The 13,348-nt window shown below is 38.2% G+C and overlaps 1 protein-coding gene across 1 annotated transcript; it reads right to left on the bottom strand.

The window, feature by feature from the left end:
• Window positions 1–7,687: 7,687 nt before the first annotated feature.
• Window positions 7,688–11,658, bottom strand: LOC144960967 (uncharacterized). The gene is made up of 2 exons (XM_078894331.1): window positions 11,495–11,658; window positions 7,688–8,803 (listed from the first exon to the last, which is right to left on the bottom strand). Exons 1-2 carry the CDS (start codon window positions 11,628–11,630, stop codon window positions 8,547–8,549), a joined length of 393 nt encoding a protein of 130 aa, XP_078750457.1. The 5' UTR covers window positions 11,631–11,658; the 3' UTR covers window positions 7,688–8,546.
• Between the last annotated feature and the right edge of the window lie 1,690 nt (window positions 11,659–13,348).

The raw sequence follows: 13,348 nt of genomic DNA, 5'->3' as shown, positions 1-13,348 counted from the left end.
CAACTTCAGCGCGTGCTTCGCCGATTTCCAAGGCTTCAGGATGGCAACTATCTTTGCGTGCTTCCACACTTGTGGTCGCTTTCCTTTTGCAAGGACGTCAGACATTGCATCTGCCAGCCAGGCCCGTGCCCTGGGGCCCAGATGCGTCACCATATCGGGATAAACGCCGTCTATCCCTGCTGCTTTGCCGTTCTTTACATCGCTAATTATGGCTGCACCCACCTCTCGGGGACTGAACGGGGATGTTCCTCCGCAGGTAGCGAGTCCAAAATTGTACGCCTTGCGGACACCGCGCTCAAAAGCATGATTAGGGACCCGTTTGTTACGGTTCTTCTTATTCCTGGCAATTGTATCTGCCTCACATTCTGGTGCAATCTTCGCGTAATTCCGGTCCGGATCCAATGGCGGCTACCGTTGCTTCCTTCCCTCTGCCAGAGACTGAAGTAATCTATCGGCTACGTCCTGGGACTGGGTCTGGTGGTACTCTTTTCAGACTCTCCCGTCCAGCAGGGGGTGTAGAATTTCCGTTTCCCCTTGGAATAGAGCGAGAGCTCTTAATCAGTTGCCTGTTAAATCTGGTTATATTCTCGGACTTGGGAGGGATGGCAGGGCAGACTTGCTCGATGTAGGAACTGAATTCCTCCCAGTTAGCCTATTATTATTATTATTATTATTATTATTATTATTATTATTATTATTATTATTATTATTATTATTATTATTATTATTATTATTATATCACAGAATTGAAACTGCTTTTACTGAAAATTATCAATGATTTGTTACTGTCTTGTGATAGAGGAGAAGTCTCCATACCTAATTTATTTGACCTGTCAGCAGCTTTTGACACCATAGATCACACCATTCTATATAACTGTCTTTTCGAGAATTTTGGAATCAGTGACACCGTCCTTCAATGGTTTAAGTCATATCTAAGTAATAGAACACAATCTGTGTTGATTGATGGCAAGCAAAAACATTAGCAGTAAGTTCTTGCCATACATAATTTCTTTAACAAAACATGCTCTACAACACACTGTTCATTTTACTTAAAATTTAATGATGTACAAAAGAAATTTGAATAAGACAAATGTTGGTTACATCGTAACAAATGTGACGATTTTCCTATGGGTGGTTAGGAGAGGGTTAATTTTCATTTTTTAGCTGACATTGCCCAGAAAATCTTCTAATCATCACAGTAAGACGTCAATGAGGAAAGTCAATGATATAGATGGAGAGAGGGTGATATATAGAGAGGGGCAATGATGGATATTATATATATATATATATATATATATATATATATATATATATATATATATATATATATATATATATATATATATATAATAATAAGAGAGAGAGAGAGAGAGAGAGAGAGAGGGGGGAACAGAGAGAGAAGGAGGGAGAATGATAGAGAGCGAGAGAGGGTGGGGGAAGAGAGAGGAAATGAAATAAAGAGGGATAAAGAGAGAGACAAACAGAGAGAGACAGACACACACACACACACACACACACACACAGAGAGAGAGAGAGAGAGAGAGAGAGAGAGAGAGAGAGAGAAATATATATATATATATATATATATATATATATATATATATATATATATATATAAGCAATTAAGCAATGGACTGACGACTGTTCCAAATCAATGACAAGTGACTCCAAAAAAGACATATAGAAATCTCATTGTTTTGGCACGACAAACGCCCACCGACCTATTTCTAGAAGTGCAGATATCCGTGGCCTTCTTAAAGTTATGGCCTGATACCGTAGCCATCGTTATGTTATAGATAGTTCGTAGATGACTTCACTCGGGTCTTTGTTATTGTTTTTTGCCATCCGCGTTTATGAATAATGCTCACTGAACTGTATTAACCCGACTATAAACGTTCATGGATACACACAGTTCTGTGTGTTGGTCCCTTATACTTCCGGATGGCAATGTTATGAGCTTCGTAGCCAAGCGCATACTATCTATAGCCTGATACTGAAATGCAAAAGGACTGGCAGTTTGACGTAATTATTTGGTTCTTGCACCGCCTAGTGTGAGTTGTGGTATGACACTCGCTTTCGGATCGGAAGGCCCTGGGTTCGAGCCTCGCTCGGCGCATAGTTGAGTCCTTGGAGAAGGCTCTTTACCCACATTCTCTCACCGTACTCAGGTGTAAAATGAGTACCTGGCCGTTAACAGCTGTGTCTTTGTACGAAAAATTGTAATATCGCCTCATAGGCGTCATGTCCCGTCCTACATGTTAAATGTTGCTGTTGACCAGGGACCCCTTGTAAAGCGCTTTGAGCACATTTAGTGGATATTGCGCTATATAAAGCTTAATTTTTAAAAAAAATTAGTGAGCAGTTTTCATAGTGAGGAAGACAGAAAAACAAAGAGATTCACTCGGAGATAATGGATGATTTTTGTTATTTTTAACATTTTAACTTGAATTTTTTTTTATAGCGCAATATCTACTAAACGTGCTCAAAACGCTTTACAACGGATCCCTAGCCAACAGCAACATTTAACATGTTAGACGAGACAAGACGCCTGTTAGACGGCATCACAATTTTTCCCGACGCTGTTAACGGTCAGGTACTCATTTTGCACCTGAGTGGGATAAGAAAATGTGAGTAAAGCGCCGTTTCTAAGGACTCAATTATGCGCCGCTTAGAGCGGGACTCGAACCCAGGACCTTCCAATCCGAAGGATAGTGTCGTACCACAAGACAACACAGCCGTTTAGGAGCTACGAGATATTATGTTAACCGACTCCCTCCAAACTAAAGTGTACTTATTTGTAGGTCTGATAACCTGCAAATATGTACATGTCGTTTCAAACCGTGGCCTTCGTAAAGTTATGACCTGACACTGACCAAAAAATGACGCCAAAATGCCAGTCTTTTGCGGGACAAAAGAAAACAAATCGTGAGTTGTATTCAATAGTTCAACCAATGGCATGACTTATTTCCATGAGCTCTACTAACAACTCACTAGGCGGTGCAAAAACCAAATAATGACGTCAAACTGCCAGTCCTTTTGGATTTCACTATCAGGCTATAACATAACGATGGTTACGATCAAACCCACACATAAAAGTGCAATGTTAAACGTGTCAAACCAGTAAAGAAAACTGTACAGATCTGGAACGAAAGTGTGTGTGTGTGTGTGTGTGTGTGTGTGTGTGTGTGTGTGTGCGTGAAGATTTGCGGGGTTATTTGAATGCACTGACTGGAATGATGTTATCGAATCATGTGATAGTGTGGATGAGCTGAATGCTGAATGACTGTATGAGTGAGTATTTAACATTTGTGAACAGCTGGTGTTGTATTATCCTTATCGTGGGGAGAGCGTGACTCTACCGTATGAGCTATTCACAAACACTATATCTATCTTAAGACTCTCTCTCTCTCTCTCTCTCTCTCTCTCTCTCTCTCTCTCTCTCTGCTCAGTCTCTCTCTCTCCCTCCCTCCCTCTCTCTCTCTCTCTCTCTCTCTCTCTCTCTCTCTCTCTCTCTCTCTCTCTCTCTCTCTCTCTCTAATGTCTTCTGGCACTTTCCTACTCACTTCATTTCTAGTTATTATCAACATAAGTGCTTGACCCACTTACTTTTCTTAATTATAACCCCCCACCCCCACCACCACCACCACCCTAAATACCGGAGCATACTCAATGTCTCAATCGTTTCTATGTTACATGTTTGTGTTGAGAATATTGACGATAAAGCTTAAATGCTGGCCAACGAACTTCGCGGCATTTGTCTGTGTTGAACCCGTGACCTCAAGAAGTCGGGGAGAGTGGCTCTAGATTGACAAGAATTTGAAGCGACTTTTTTATTTTATTTGTTTATTATTTATTTATTTATTTATTTATTTATTTATTTATTTATTTATTTATTTATTTATTTATTTATTTATTTATTTGGGGGGGGGGTTGTGGATAGCTTATACGATAGAGTCACTATCTTCCCGACCAGGCGGAGTCGTCGTACCAGTAAGGTCGCGGGTTCTAGCCCTATCACCGTCGTCAAGATTTTATTCTCTGTTGTCTTCTGGCAATTCCCTACTAACTTCATTTCTTAGCATCAAATTAAAGGGAGATAATTCATTAATTTCTTTGTTGTATTCTTATATTCTATGATTATTTACCTTCGATCAATCCATCAGGAACAGCATCGAATGGTCTCACATGAAATATAATAATATTATGACTACCTATGAGTAAATACGCTTTAACCGCCTTAAAGTCACTTCCCTCGTAATGACGCATGGTAACTTAGTAACTGGATCTAAACTATTGGAACAATTGCGGACGCCCTTATGAAATATTTCTCCGACGAGCATATAAGTGTATCCAGAGGGGAGAATAACATTATAAATCTGATCATGTTTTGACTTTTACACATTCTGATCATATGACATATATGAAAAATTTCTAGCCAGCATGAAGAATAAAAAGTACCCATTTTCTTTGTTTAGAACCAGGATGCTCGCCGTTGCTGGGCGTTGAATCCAATTGTTTTAATCTGGTTTCGTCATTCAGTTGTTTCAAGCCGTAATCAAGAATGAGAACCGAAATTGCTGTTTGTCGTCTACTAAATTATAATAAAAAATACTAGCGTCCTATGCAAAGGGTCGGCAGCAAGCATAATTTGCTGTCCACGTCATACTTTACAACCCGGGATAACCTCCATCTTCATAGGCTTAATAGCTTAATGAAGGAGTTAAAAACAAAAGGAAGTAAATCAAACCTGGGCTTTATGTACGTTTGTGCCTGTCAATTTCATTCCCAGTGCTGGTACATTACAATATAACACCACAATGACAAGTGGGTCACAATTGAGAATGTAACTTTTTAAAAAAGCCAAACCATGAAACCACCCCCCCCCCCCCCCAGCCCAGTAACAAACAAAAAACCGAATACAAAATCCAAAACAAAACGGAACAAAAATAAACAAAAACAAAACCAAAAACAAAAAATCACAAAACAAAACAAAACAACAAAAGAGAGAGGCAACAACCGCATTTCACGAAATAAAATCAAAATACAAGAAACAAAAACAAAACAAACCACAAAAAAAAACCAAAACCACAAACATTTCATTTATTTAAAAGCAAAAACTAAAACAAGGATACCATTGGTGACATATTTTCAAATATAACTTTATTCAATACTTTAAACAATTTTTAGATTAACAACAGAATCACTTCATTGACCCCAACATTGTATAAAATACGATTCTTTCATCTATTTGTATTTATTAAACAAGTGTGTGTTATTTCACGATTAAAATATAACGAGTTTAATAAATACAAAGAAATTAAAGAACACGTTTATTCCATCCCTCCGAGTAAGGTAAGATTATTAGATATTTTATAACCAAAAAGTATGGAATTAGTACTTCTATTCACCATATTTTGTATTTTTCAACTGCTTGAATGACAATTTGACCCAAAACAAAAACGTTGGATTTGTATGCATACGCACCAAAAGACTATTTATAATCACCAATCAACTGTTTTTTACACCTAAATTTACACCAATAAAATGTGCGCAAATATTCTGTAATCGTTGAATAAAATTTGTATTCAACACGTTCAAAGCTTTATTCAATGATTACGTATTTACGAAGAAATGATAGAGTTTTCCAATGAGAGGGGTGGAATAATAATATATTAGATATAGATATGTATCATTGATATTGTATAGCATGTTCAAATCATTTCATGTAAAATGTTATTTACGCCAACTGGCCTTTGAATAAAGACAAAATAAATACAATAAACTGATATCCTGCCAATAGTCACCTGATGTGTTCAATACTCTTCAACAGTCGTAACGTCACTTCCTTTCTAAGGACGCATGGTAACTTAGTAACACTGGCTCTAAACTATCGGAACAATGGCGGACGCCCGTATGAAATATTTCTCCGGCGAGCATAAAAGCGTTTCGAGAGGAAAAAAAACACATACATTTGATCATGATTTGACTTTTACACATTCTGATTACAAGACATATGAAAAGTTCTAGCCAGCATGAAGAATAGAAAGTAATTATTTTCTTTGTTTAGAACCAAGATGGCCGCCGTTGCCGGGCGGCGTGACATCAGACTACTGAATCCTATTGTGCTTTACAAGACATGGTAGGTGACAGCAGGAGAGGAGTTTGACAATTCAATTCAATGTTGAATTTTGAAATATTAAGTAGGGAAAGTGAATCTAAAATATTCTGTCTTCAGTCTTAAGACTTGAAACACTCAATAGTATGAACGTTTCTGATAAAAACTGAGAGTGAAAGAGAATATTCCAGATTGATGGGGCCCAAATTAAATGCACGTTCCAAGAATTTTTGTTGTTGACATATTTCTTTCTGAAGAGGTGTGTTCTGAGGATAGAAGAACAACCCGAGGTGGCCTGCACTCCGATGCTAATGACAATAGGTACCGTGGTGCTTAACCATGAATACATTTTGAAAAGGACACAGGTCATCTCGAACTCAACTCTCCTCTAAACAAGCAATACGTGTAGCTGTTTCAAAACACGGAGGGGGGGGGGGGACGGGAGGGTGGAAGGGTTATATTTTCCCTATTTTTGTCCCAGTTATGATTATTTTGTCAAAGTCGATTTGGGGAGACCAAAAAGTAGAGAATGACAGCAATCAATTGGAACGATCTACATTACATTTCGATGTGCTCGAGGTCATTGATGGTCACATTGCAAAGTGTGCTCAAAGTAAACCCACATAGTGAAAAGTATTCACTGTTTTTGAAAGATCTAACATCACGATTGGTCATTTGATTCAGCTTGACACATGAGTATGTTTACACCTTTCATAAACAAGGCAGCGTGTTTACATTTCTGAAGAAATATCCGATCGTTGGACAGCAACAAATCATGTGATTGATGACTTGGTTGGACGAAAACCTGAATATAGATCGCTCCCATTGTGCTCGTAACAATCTCGTCCGTGTTCCACCCATGTGCTTTCTACGTATTTTACGTTAATCAGATATTACTTACTTACTACTTAATCCTCTTCGGGCCTTGAGGCACATAGGGCATCCACCAGACATCTCCATTTTTTGTGATCGGCTGCTTTTGCTGTGGCTGTATTCCAGGACAGGCCTGCTTCCTTTAATTCTTTCTCCATGGTCCTTAGCAAGGTTTCTTTGGGTCTTTCCCGCGTTTTCTTCCCATCTGCTGTCCAGTACAAGGCTGTCTTGGGAAGTAACCCTTTTTCCATTCTGGCCACATGCCCCAGCCAACGCCATCTTCTTTTTATTTGGCTTTCAATGCTAGTCAGATATTGGGAATGGATTATTTCTTTGTCAAGAATTGTTTCAAATTTGTCTATCTAATCTATAGGCCGAACATCAGTTATTTATTGTTGACTGAATTCAGAACAAAAAAAATCATAACGGATAAATGATATAAGCCTATTTATTCCAACAATGTTTTTGTTAGTATGAATTACCATTTGTCGGACGATAAAGATAATAATAATAATAATAATAATAATAATAATAATAATAATAATAATAATAATAATAATATAATAATAATAATAATAATAATAATAATAATAATATGAATATGATGATGATGATGATGATGATGATGATGATGATGATGATGATGATGATGATGATGATGTGATGATGATGATGATGATGATAATAATAATAAATAATAATAATAATAATAATATAATGAAATGTCCTGGTATTTTTTTCAGATAGAAACTTTAATAGTTGCTGCAAACGCAAGAAAATTCATCAAATTGATGCATGGACATTGAGAAGGAACGAATTGACGTCACCCAGCTCTTTGTTATTGTTTTTATTCACCAATTTTAACGAGCAGTTCTCACTAAATTGTATTAACCACACTACAAACGTTTAAGGTTACACATATTTTTATGTGTTGGTAAATTGTATCCGACTGGCGGATACTATGTTTAACTTAACCCAAACCATCACTAAGTACACAACATCGTATGATATAGATAATATGTCCTTGGCTAAGAAGTTCACAACATAGCCATCCGGAAGTATAACCGACCAACACACAAAACTATGTGTAACCATGAACTTTTATAGTCTGATTAATACAGTTTAGTGAGAATAACTCACAATCGCGGATGGTAAAAATCATAATAACAAAGACCTGAGTGACGTCATCTTCGTTCTATCTTTACAAAAGAAAGGCCAAGTTGATGCATAAATATTTTTTCAATAAAGAATTGTTGATTATAAATAAACAAATATACACAAATTTGAGAAAACCAAATTTCAATTATCGTCAACGTACTCCAAGGCATGGAGTTCTCTATCCGCGCTCCGTTTTCCTAAGCATTTATTGTTTCAGCATCGTTTTGTTATTAAAATCAAGTGCATTTCATGTCCTGTCAGTACGTTGGATAAATAAGTTGTGTGGAATAACTCATCCCGACTTGACACCGTTTTATGGGCAGTGGGTTAGATATGATATATCAACAATGATAATAACATAATAATAATAATAATAATAATAATATTGTCAAGGGCAGTTCTACCAATTATGGACACGGTTCGATCTTCCGGCGCGTTCCCTGTGGTATCTTCTTCTGCTGGCCAGACGACCTGAGCTCGTCCGACGACTGTGCGTCCGGTAGTTCCTGCTGACGGCAGCCATCTGGGCCACTTGTCTCCGCAGCCGAGACAAAATCGTCTCGCCTGTCAATGCAGGAACAGCCTCGGCAACATCGGCATTTCCTGTTTGGGCAGCAGCAGATACTGATTCTCGTCTGTTCCGGAAGTGGGCGTGGTCTGTTCAGAATTGAATCACATAACAAGAATTTATAATATAAAATGATATAACATAACATGGTGTAGCACATAACATGAAAGAACATAACATAGCTGCGATTGAGTGTTTATGCGTGTGTATGTGTTGTTTCTTCATATGTATTCTCAAAATAATTGTCAAAGAATGAATGTTTGAGTGACAATTAATTTTGTAAAGCGCTGCTAGGCACTTATGTGAAAGTTGAGCGCTATATAAATAACTTATTATTTATTTATTTATTTATTTATTTATTTATTTATTTATTTATTTATTTATTACAAGCATAACTTGTGTTGAGTTTGTATGTTTTATTGAGGAGAATGGATACCATATTTTTGGGTGCTAATGCCAACAATTTATATTTTTGACCAGTTTAACATTAAATTCGGCTTTTAAGCATCTGGTTCGTTCTGACATAATACCGTTTTGAGACGATGGGTCACATTATATCGGGTTGATTCAAACATAAAACAAAGTAGTTTATCAGTCATCAGTGCTATTCGTCTCTCTCTCTCTCTCTCTCTCTCTCTCTCTCTCTCTCTCTCTCTCTCTCTCTCTCTCTCTCTCTCTCTCTGGTTTCAATGAATGGAAAATCGATATTTAAATTTGATGAACTCTAGGCAGTTGCATCGATTTCTTTAACGTCTTGCTATCTTTTTGATAGGACACTAGTCTATGATAATGTACTTTCCACCAGGTCTAACAGAGACTCAGCTACCCATTAACTGCTAGTTGGACACGGGGGAGGGGAGGGGGGGGGGGAGGTCAGAAAATAATCTCAACTACACCTGGGATTGATGTTGATCCCCTCCCCCCCCCTCCCTACCAACTGTGCTATAGACAGTATGCGTTTGGCTAAGAAGCTCACAACATTGCCATCCGGAAGTATAGCAGATCAACACACAAAATTATGTGTAACCATGATCGTTTATAGTCAGGTTGATACAGTTTAGTGAGAATTACTCATAAACACGGATGGTAAAAAACAATAACAAACTTCATTCTATCTATTAGGACCCCTGTCGGGTTGATTCAACTGCAAAAGAGACAATGCAGAGAAAATAAAATACAAGACTAGAATACTATTCAACAGTCGTAACGTCACTTCCTTCCTAATGACGTATGGTAACTTAGTAACACTGGCTCTAAACTATCGGAACAATGGCGGACGCCCGTATGAATATTTCCCCCGCGAGCATAAAAGCGTATCTAGAGGGAAAAAACCCCATAAATTTGATCATGTTTTGACTTTCACACATTCTGATCACAAGACATATGAAAAGTTCTAGCCACCATGAAGAATAAAAAGTAATGATTTTCTTTGTTTAGAACCAAGATGGCCACCGTTGCCGGGCGACATGACATCAGACCCTTGAATCCAATTAAGATATTTGTTTGTGTGTGTTTTGGAGAGAATCAAAATAGAAAAATGAAATAAAGAGAAAAACTAACAGTTCATATTTCTAGCCATTTTCAGTTTAAATTTTAAATTTCCGATCGTTTGTAATCTGGTTGGCTACACCCGGCATAAAACCGTGTCGATACGAATGGTTAGATATTGTCGTTGTTTATCTCACCTTCTATCGTACATGGCATCTGAACACCTGCCAACTACATATGTAACCCGTCGTCTCAAAACGGTATTATGTCGGAACGAACCAGATGCTTAAATGTCAAATCAAATGTTAAACTGGTCAAAAATATAAATAGTTGGCATTAGCGCCCTAAAATGTGGTATCCATTCTCCTCAATAAAACATACAAACTCAACACAAGTCTGATATTTCTGGCTATAGATAGAATGCGCTTGGCCAAGGAGTTCACAACATTGCCATCCGGAAGTATAACGGACCAACACACAAACTCTGTGTAACCATGAACTTTTATAGTCTGGTTAATACAGTTTAGTGAGAACAACTCACAAACGCGGATGGCAAAAACAATAACAAAGGCCTGAGTGACGTCATCTGCATACTATCTATAAATTCAATTTTCAACATCTTAACCAACCCGACTTAATACCGTTTTGAGGCAAAGGGTCACATATTACAAACAAACTCGTAGAATTACGACCAATTCCAGAAATTCGTGAGATTTTCTAAGTCATTAAAACTGATTGAGAATGAAAGTTGGTGTCCGTACGTCTGGATAATTTGAATCATTTATGTAACATGTTTATAATTAGTACTCCGAAGGACGGGTTACATACACACTTCCAATGATTTCGGAGCCATATGAGAAGATCGTGTGACGTCACGACTTTTCTTCCCTATAGATCACATTCCTTTGGTGCTCTACCAATAGGATTCAATAGTCGTACCGTCACTTCCTTCCTAATGACGTATGGTAACTTAGTAACACTGGCTCTAAACTATCGGAACAATGGCGGACGCCGTATGAAAAATTTCTCCGGCGAGCTTAAAAGCATATCCAGAGGGAAAAAAACCCATCAATTTGATCATGTTTTGACTTTTACACATTCTGATCACAAGGCATATGAAAAGGGAATGAAAAGTTCTCGCCAGCATGAAGAATAAAAAGTAAAGATTTTCTTTGTTTAGAACCAAGATGGCCGCCGTTGCCGGGCGCGTGACATCAGACTACTGAATCCAATTGAACTATCGACAACACTCACCCCCTCCCCACCCCCACCCGCCTTTTTTTCTTACTCACCGTGATCGGATCGTATTCGACCACGCACTGTGTCAGAGTTCACGTCCTTGACAAATGTCACTGGTGTGGACAACACCTCCTGGGTCATCGTGACCAGGCTAGCTGTCAGGAAGAGGCACACGCCGATCACGTTCATGGCTCAACAATGGGGAAAACAAGCTGAAACTGGAAAGAATATTGCAGAATGATTGACGACGTATCAGTCACTAAGCTCTTTGTTTCTATATTTAGACGACAAGTTGGGTGATTAGTTCTCATATTTCTGGTCATAATTTTGACTTTAAAATCAGAATTTGGTATCGGTGCCACCATTTGAGTCGATGAGTCTCATTTGTGACCCTCCGTCTCAAATCGGTATTATGTCGGGATGATTCATAACCCAAAAATGTAAATTTAGAGATAGAATGATGAGAAATTGGACCTTAGAAGTTTTTGAAAAGCAATAAATAGTATCTATATTCAACCATGACGTGGAGAAAGTAAACCCAAGATTGATATTTGTGGATATGAATTCAATTTCCCTTACTGACTGTATCACGACATAATACCGCTTTGAGACGGTGAGTCACATTTGAGGACCACAAATCCTACATAATACAGAACAATAATGGGAGCGATCTTCATTCATGTTTTCATCCAACCAAGTCATCAATCACATGATTTGTTGCTGTCCAACGATTGGATATTTCTTCAGAAATGTAAACACGCTGTTTTGTTTATGAAAGTTGTAAACATACCCATGTGTCAAGCTGAACACAATGACCAATCGTGATGTTAGATATTTCAAAAACTGTGAACACTTTTCACTATGTAGGTCACTTTGAGCACATTTTGCAATGTGACCAATGACCTCGAGCAGATGGAAAGTTAATATAGATAGTATGCAGATGACGTCACTCAGGCCTTTGTTATTGTTTTTGCCATCCGCGTTTGTGAGTTGCTCTCACTAAACTGTATTAACCAGACTATAGATAGAATGCGCTTGGCTTAGGAGTTCACAACATTGCCATCTGGAAGTATAACGGACCAACACACAAACTCTGTGTAACCATGAACTTTTATAGTCTTGTTAATACATTTTAGTGAGAACAACTCACAAACGCGGATGGCAAAAACAATAACAAAGGCCTGAGTGACGTCATCTGCATACTATCTATAAAAGTTCATGGTTATACTTCCGGATGGCAATGTTGTGAACTCCTTGGCCAAGCGCATTCTATCTATAGATAGAAGCTCATAACATTGCCATCCGGAAGTACAACGGACCAACACACAAAACTGTGTGTATCCATGAACGTTTATAGTCAGGTTAATACAGTTCAGTGAGCATTACTCATAAAAGCGGATGGCAAAAACAATAACAAAGGTTTGAGTGACGTCATCTTCGTTCTATCTATAGATCATGCCCATTGAAGCCAATCAATGAGGCACGAATAATAATATGTCTTTAGTCCTGGGCCTCTCCATAACTCCCACTCCCATTAACGTTATCAATAACCTGTAGGTACACACCCACCCCACCCCCACCCTCCTCCAAATCATCCCAACATCATACCGTTTATCCACGATGGTCACATATGCAAGGAAGGAAGGAAGGAAGATGACGTCAATCAGCTCTTTGTTACTATTTTTAGACCGTCTGTCAATGATTCGTTCCCACTAGAATACATCAAACGGACTATGAACGTTAAAGGTTACAACACAGTTTTATAACAACAAGAGATGAAGTGAGTAGGAAAGTGCCAGAAGACAATAAAGAATAAAAAATGTTCGCGGCGGTGATCGTGGATAGCTCATACGGTAGAGTCACGCTCTCACCGGCCAGGCAGAGTTGTCGTACCAATAAGGTCGCGG

Source organism: Berghia stephanieae, unplaced genomic scaffold (genome assembly GCF_034508935.2).
Source record: "Berghia stephanieae isolate SIO BIC M18660-M18661 unplaced genomic scaffold, UCSD_Bste_1.3 scaffold1117, whole genome shotgun sequence".
Classification (NCBI taxonomy): Eukaryota; Metazoa; Mollusca; class Gastropoda; order Nudibranchia; family Aeolidiidae; genus Berghia; species Berghia stephanieae.
The sequence above is the reverse complement of the archived record's forward strand: the minus strand, read 5'-3'. Positions and strand labels throughout refer to the sequence as shown.